The sequence below is a fragment of the Aotus nancymaae genome, unplaced genomic scaffold (genome assembly GCF_030222135.1).
Source record: "Aotus nancymaae isolate 86718 unplaced genomic scaffold, 86718_ANA_hifiasm-v0.15.2.pri h1tg000020l, whole genome shotgun sequence".
NCBI classification, from domain to species: Eukaryota; Metazoa; Chordata; class Mammalia; order Primates; family Aotidae; genus Aotus; species Aotus nancymaae.
Genome location: NW_026988432.1, coordinates 58,792,365 through 58,800,212, shown reverse-complemented (window position 1 = coordinate 58,800,212; position 7,848 = coordinate 58,792,365). Strand labels below are relative to the sequence as shown.

At 33.1% G+C, this 7,848-nt stretch overlaps 1 protein-coding gene across 2 annotated transcripts in view; it reads right to left on the bottom strand.

The window, feature by feature from the left end:
- Positions 1 to 1,161: 1,161 nt before the first annotated feature.
- The window catches only part of SMCHD1 (structural maintenance of chromosomes flexible hinge domain containing 1), a 151,624-nt gene continuing 144,937 nt past the window's right edge, over positions 1,162 to 7,848 (bottom strand). The window contains exon 48 of one of the 2 annotated variants that reach the window (XM_021672411.2): positions 1,162 to 3,603. In XM_021672411.2, the coding sequence (XP_021528086.1) occupies positions 3,579 to 3,603 (25 nt within the window). In that variant the 3' untranslated portion in view covers positions 1,162 to 3,578. The remainder of the gene's footprint in view (positions 3,604 to 7,848) is intronic. The other variant, XM_021672412.2, reaches the window with a different exon arrangement.

Here is a 7,848-nt window from a genome sequence, read left to right as displayed (position 1 = left end):
CAAGAAGAAAAACAACCCCATCAAAAAGTGGGTGAAGGATAGAAAACATTTATGCAGCCAACAAACATATGAAAAAAAGCTCATCATCAGTGGTCACTAGAGAAATGCAAATCAAAACCACAATGAGATACCATCTCATGACAGTTAGAATGGCGATCATTAAAAAATTTAGGAGACAACAGATACTGGAGAGAATGTGGTGAAACAGGAATGCTTTCACACTGTTGGTGGGAGTGTAAATTAGTTCAACCATTGTGGAAGACAGTGTGGCGATTCCTCAAGGATCTAGAACTAGAAATACCATTTGACCCAGCCAATGCCATTATGGGATATATACACAAAGGATTATAAATCATTCTATTATAAAGTCACATGCACACGTATGTTTATTGTGGCACTGTTCACAATAGCAAAGACTTGGAACCAACCAAAATGCCCATCAATGATAGACTGGATAAAGAAAATGTTGCACATATACAGCACGGAATACTATGCAGCCATAAAAAAGGATGAGTTCATGTCCTTTGCAGGGACATGGATGAAGCTGGAAACCATCATTCTCAGCAAACTTACACAAGAATAAAAAAACCAAACACCGCATGTTCTCACTCCTAAGTGGGTGTTGAACAATGAAAACACATGAATACAGGGAAGAGAACATCACACACTGGGACCTGTCGGGGTGGGGGACTGGAGGAGGGATAGCAGGGGGTGAGGGATATGGGAGGGATAGCATTGGGAGAAATACCTAATGTAGATGACGAGGTGATGGATGCAGCAAACCACCATGGCATGTGTATACCTATCTAACAAACCTGCACGTTCTGCACACATACCCCAGAAGCCAAAGAATTAAAAAACTAAAAACACAATGAATTAACCCCATCATTTTCATGACTATAAAATAATAAAGTCATAGAGTCAAAGTACAGACCATTTAGAAGATGGAAATTTTATCTTTTTAGCACTAATATTTAACAATAGGAATCAATTTCACTTAAAATAATCTGAATATTATATATGCAACATATTATATATGCAACATAAATTTTAGTTTCTATAAAGAATCTTATACCAAAAACTCTATAAAATGTTAAGTAAATTGAGCCTATTTTTACCACGGGCCTGGCCAAATGTACACATTAAAACTGATGAACATAATGTGCAAAAAGGCTTGGAAAGAGTTTTATTTCAGTCACTTCAAAATACAAGTAGACTATTATTTTCCTTTGGAAGAAGAAACCAGAAAAAAAATTTCCTGATTGTAACATAGTGACAAATTTCAGATTATATAACACATAACACAGGATAAATGTCTGTAGCATTTTTTTCTCCAGTTACATTCTTTTATAGTAAAAGTCTAGTATTAAATCTTAGAAGAAAATTTTAATTGTTCTTAATTTACATATTAAACACAAGTGATTTATTATTAATATTTGGTACAGTATAAATCTCAGTATTTGCTCAAATATAGAAAAGGTTACCTTAATATGCTGATAAATATCCTTAGATAAATCCAGCTGTGAAAATGTAGAAAAACTTTTACTGTAATTACTGGGAACCACAAAGTTAATTTTTACAGGGTGGAAAAACTCCACAAAAATGGATATTCATACTTAAAACCTTATTTTACTATAACACTATTTTTTTCCAATATTATAAAATGAACAAAAATTTACAGATATGGGCTTGGTGCTAGATAATATCCATAGAATCTACCATATTAAGCAATAAAAATTGACATGTTGGTGCATGCCTATAATCCCAGTTATATAGGAGGCCAAGGCAGGAAGATTGCTTGAAGCCAGGAGTTCAAGACTGGCATGGGCAATGCAGTGAGACCACTGTCGCTTAGGGGGAAAAAAAAATAGACATGTTTTTAAACACACTTCTAATAAAAATTAAGACATTTTAAAACCATTTTTTTTGCTTCTAGATAGTCTCAATGTCTTGGATTTGAAACATGACTCCTTTTTGATACAATGAATTATAAAAGCAAACTAGTTCCACATATTAATTATACTTTCAAGTCTAGTTTCTAAGAAGTCATTTCTCTTTAACCTTTCTTATCTATCAATCATTTTCATATAATCTAATGTCCAAATATTATTTGTACAGGTGACTATCCCTAATTTAAAAATCAGAAACCGGAAATCTTCCGAAATTCGAAACGTTTGTGTGCAGACATGACACGTAAAGGAAATGCTCACTGAAGCATTTCCAATTTCTAATGAAAGATATTTGGATTAGGGATGCTCGACTGGTAAATACAATGCAAATATTAAAAAAACAAAAAAAAAACCAAAAAAACAACAACCAAAAAACAAAACAAAACCAAAATCCAAAACACTTCAAGTCCCAAGCATTTAGAATAAGGGATACTCAATATGTAGTACTATGGGAGCCAATCTTCTCCATAGCTAATTCTGTAATTGCCATTTTCTTTCTTTCTGTAACAACAGTTTAAATGATTTCCAATTATTAAGATAGGTTAACACCATAATAGTTTTTTAAAAAGATAACTTATATGAAGCTTTCAATATTAAAAAAGAAAAACACTTATCTATTCAGTAGGGAAGAAACAATCTTGTTTATTAACGTCCTGCATATTTAGAAAGGGTTTAAAAACACATACATTTCCTGGGACACAAACTTACCAAATGTATGTCCTTACAAAATAACTTCACAGATCAATAGTCTTGAACTTACACAAAGACATATTTATGATATACATTATCTTGAGTTAACATACAATTCAAATGTTTTTGCAGCAACTTTCTACCAGAAAGTACATTAATGTGAGAATGTATGTTCTTTAACCCCTTAAAAATAGTAATAAAAAATTACAAAATAATGTAAATGTAGAATTAAGGCTGAGACTACATATTCTAGTATTAATAAAGTCAAACAATAGTTATAAAACTTGCTGCTGCTGAATATTATATATATATACAGGATAAGTCTTTTGAAATTTGAAATGCCCCCACTGTCACATGTTCACTCATCAATTTAATGGTTTTCTGGGTATCTTAACATTTCAATTCCCAAATACCTGTGCTTTTAAAATTTTTATCCTGAATTCTGCCTTGAGTTTCCTCACATATTTACAATTAGATATCTAGCCTCTAGAACCTTCCTTACACAAAAGACAAAACATCTTTGTTAAATAAATTCACGCAAAAGTAATAAAACGGTTTTCAAGAAATAGTTCTAACATGTTCATTATAATTATACTGAAAAATAGTACATACACTTTTCTTCAGGATTAATAAATGCCATGTGCCAGTTTTAGAGTCACTGCCACATTAGCACATTTTCCTCTTATATATATGCAAGATAATGACAACGAAAGGGCATAATGTCTGGAATAATTCCAGTAAATCCGTATCGTTCAGTAAGATTCATAAAATTGAATAGTTGTTTCCAGTCCCATCTGAATAGAAATGGAAATTCATGCCCAGTTATTTGTATTGTCCCCAGAAATATTCAGTCTGGTAAGTCACTCTCTTGGTCTTCTGAAACAGAGATGAAGAAAGCAAGGCATTCTTAGTAAGACCAATGGCCTCTTCTGTCACCTCTCATACATCTGTTTTGGTTATAATCCTGGTCAAGGAGGAAAGAAAAAAAAAGTTTTATGTACCAAAGGTTTCCTTTCCCTGATCTCCCTCATCATATCTGGATGCTTAAATAGACAATAAAACCATGTTCTCTTAATTATAATTCTTGGTATAAACAGATTTAATTAAATCCTTATATACAATCATTTCCCTCACACGTATGCAAAACAAGCCCCAAAGTAGTTAACACACAAACACACACAGTATATGACATATGTAAGTAATTTGTATCACAGTGCTTTGAAATGGTATTATCTCAGACCCGAATTCTGCAGATTTTTGCTTTTTACTCCCTTTCCTTAAATAAACTTATTATTTTAAGAACAGGAATTATAATGCTTATTACAGAAAAGTCACAAAATAGACAAGCAAAAAACATTTAATATTCATAATTCCATTCATGTAGAGATGAACAAAGTGAACACCTTGACATATATACCTACAGATTTAAACAATTCAGATATATTTAAATATTTTCTAATAGTTCCCTGAACTGCCATCTCCAAATAGAAGATACATATTTTTAAAAGAACTAATTTTTAATCTTTATAAGTAGAAAATGATTTAGAAAACTGAAGTTTCCATTCAGAAAACAATGGAGCGTACTGCATAGTATCATATATTGCTAAGCATACTTAACGGATTCTAAGATTTTTTCTGGCATTTAACATCTCTGAAATCCAGATGTACTTTATCATGTATGAATTAATTTGCAACATTTTTCTTTAATGTTTCATAAAATAATGTCATTTCTTATAGTTAAATCTTAAAGCTGATGAAACATAGTATGTGATCTGTAAGCACAAACAACAAATATATATTCAGTACACATATGTAAATAAAAACAAAAACATAAATATACAGACACACATATAATGTACCTATTTCCTTTCCTACTATTAAATTTGTTCCTGATTGTATGGGTGAAATATACCAATATTCAATACTGTTAAGATATTTTATTTCAAATGCTCTGATCTTTTGAGAGTATGAGATTTATTAAAGAGTTATGGTGAATAGGAAAAGATTGAGGATGAGAAAATCCCTAACAGTGATTTTAACAAATTTCCTGCAGATAATCAGGATGCAAAGGGGAGAAAGTCATAGTCCAGAATACACCAAATTTTCAACCTAAACTTCAAATACTGCCATCACAAAGCTAAACAAATGATAGCTGTGTGTGTGTATGTCTCCCCATGTGCCAAAAGCTGTATGAAAATATGGTTCCTTGGCTCTCTAAAAACACTGACATTCTTTCTCCCTTTCCTCGATATGATACAGTATCACTATGAAGTATCTTAGTGAGTATGTCAGTCACTGTTGCTGGGTGTTCAATGGATCTGTGCCTTTCATTCATCCCTGGGAAATTCTCTTCCACATGATAGCTTTTCCTTCTCCATTTTCTTCTTTCTGGATTCCTAATAGTCTGAATTGGTTCTCTATGTCTTCTATCTTTGTTTATATTTGGGAATTTTTCTTTTTTGACTTTAGTCTGCGTATTGAACTTTTTATTTCAGCAATAATAGTTATAATCTGTTTATTAATTCTTGTCCTGGCTCCTTTCTGCTATATAGTAATTTTAATTTTATAAAAGAGGTCTAGTATCTTTAATAAATTGTCCTCCAGGTTGATATTGGCATTTATCTTGCATTTTGTTTCTCACGTTGCTGGCTACCCTCAGATGTGTGATGATCCCTGGTTTACGATTACATTTAAGAAAGAGGATTATGTCGCTAGCTGGAATTTCTTCTACTTTTATAAAAATGTAACTGTTTTACCATCAAGTCTCTTTTGAGTGGAAACTATAACTGGGATAGGGCAAAGCAAGGTCATGGGTCCAGAGGTTTTGCTTTAAATATGTGGCTGTTGGGCCAAGTGTGGTGACTCAAGCCTGTAATCCCTGTACCTTGGGAGGCCAAGGCAGGAGAGTAGCTTAAGCCCAGGAGTTTGAGACCAGCCTGGACAACAAAGCAAGACCCCATCTCTATAAAATAAATAAATACGTAAAACTTGTTGAATTAAAAAAATAGATAAATGTGCAGTTGCAGAGCCAATTATCAGTCTTTTGGTTTCCAGAGGCCAGCATTAGGCCCTAGGGTACCAGCAACTACCAAAAGCCAATATACCAACATTTAATTCATTTCCATTGTTATCTAACTTTGTAGTGGCATCTTTTTATGCCTGATAGCAAAGAAACAAAGCTTTCAAAGTTTGGTTTGAAAATTAATACATTCTAGGCTGTGGCTGCCTTTCTTTTTCCATTCTGTTCTGTCCTTTTTATTTACCATTCTCCCTGTTTGGAGCTGGACTTCTCACTCTTGTTCTTATTGACTCTGAGTCCAAAGCGTTTCTGGGGCTAAATCAGGCATAATCTATCTCCTATTATTTATAAACTATTTCCCAAACCCTTCTCCTCTAGTATGTTCTAGCCTTGTTTCTATCCTGTTATCCCCAGAAAACCTCAATTAAATGTGAATGCAAAATAAAGACATTTTTGGACATGGAAGGGCTCCAAGTTTTCTTCCTATACATTTTTTCTAAGGAATTTATAAGACAGAGAAAGACACAGAATCCAATAAAGAGTGGATACAATCCAAGAGAGTAGCTAAGGAAGACCCAGGATGGCAGATTTACAGGAGGCCTGCACAATTACCAGTCACTGGTACAGGAGGAAGAAGGTGTGATTAAGATACATAGGAAAAGGAAAAAAAAAAAAGATGGCAATTAAAAACTCCAGAAAAATTAAAAGCATACAAGAAAGAGTCTTAGTAACAACTGCAATAACACTTAACATGATTTTAAGAATAACAGAGTAAGGAAGATTTATTTGAGCCTGAAGTTTGGAACACTAACTGGTGGCCTAAGTAAGAGTCATGACATTAGACCCATATGGAGAAGGAAATGTAAGTCTAGCACACAAGTTTGCCTAGTACTGAACAATATTTACATAGTCATAACCATGTAACTTCAAAAGTGGAGGCAACAACAGAGTAAAAATGAACAGTTAAAACAAGGGTTGCCTCTGAAGGATGGAACAGGGGTAAGGATGCATAGGACACATGATTTTATGATCGTCAGCTCTTTCTATACCTGTGCTGTCCAAAATGGTAGCCACCAGCCATGTGTGGCTCCAGAGTAGTTGCAATGTAGCTAGTCCTAACTGAGATTTGCTGTCTTCTGAATTGTGACGACTTTGTATTTAAAAAAAAAAAGTAAAATAGCTCATTAATCATTTTTAACATTGTTTACATGTAGAAATAATATTTTGGATATTGGCTTCAAGAAAATCTATTACTAAAATTATTGTCACTGTTTCTCTTTTGCTTTTAATATGGCTTCTAGAGAATTTAAAATTATATATGTGGCTCACATATACTACAACACTGTAAATCTATACTATATATGTATGTGTATATATATATGTATATATGAGAGACTGATGATCATTATACTACCAACATTATAAAAAAAAAAATAAAGTTTAACCCATATTCTCTCTGAATTGCTATAAAATCTTAAATAACAAGATCCAAATCAATGTCTATAAGTAGTGTTGTAGTAACCGGAAGGTCTATGGCAAATTTAGTGCTGAGACTGTGGCACAAGAACATGTCCCTTACATCTCAGCCTAGAACTGCGCCTGAGGAATTTCCTTAGTGGGAAGTGGGTTCTGGTCTCTTAAACACTGGAAAAATAATCCTGCTGATCATAAAATACTTCTTTAAAAAATTAAGGCAAACCTACATAAAAGCAGAGGGAATAATACAGTGAATTTCTTATCTGAAGCTTCGGTAATTAGAACATTCTGCCAAGTCTCATTTTGATATCCTCTGTCACTTTATTTTCCTGGAGTATTTTAGAGTATATCCCAGACACCACATTATTTAACCAACAGAATAACTTTCTCCAAAGAAGAACTTCTACAAAGAAGAACTTTCTGTAACTATTTGGTAATCTGAAAGACAGTTCATACAAGGAAGACAGAACACATATCTTTTCTATATGAATATATAAATTTTCAGTTACAAGTTGGTACCCTAGTAACCAGCAACAATGACCAATGACGGCTTTTTACATCATTCTGAACTCGTGATCTCTAAAAATTATATGTTTAAATCCACTGCAAAGAGTCTTTCTGATGTTAAATTGCCCCAACACACTCTGAATGATCAGCTTAACAGTCTGTATAAACCTCATGCCCATGAACACATCATTCACATGCCTACATGTG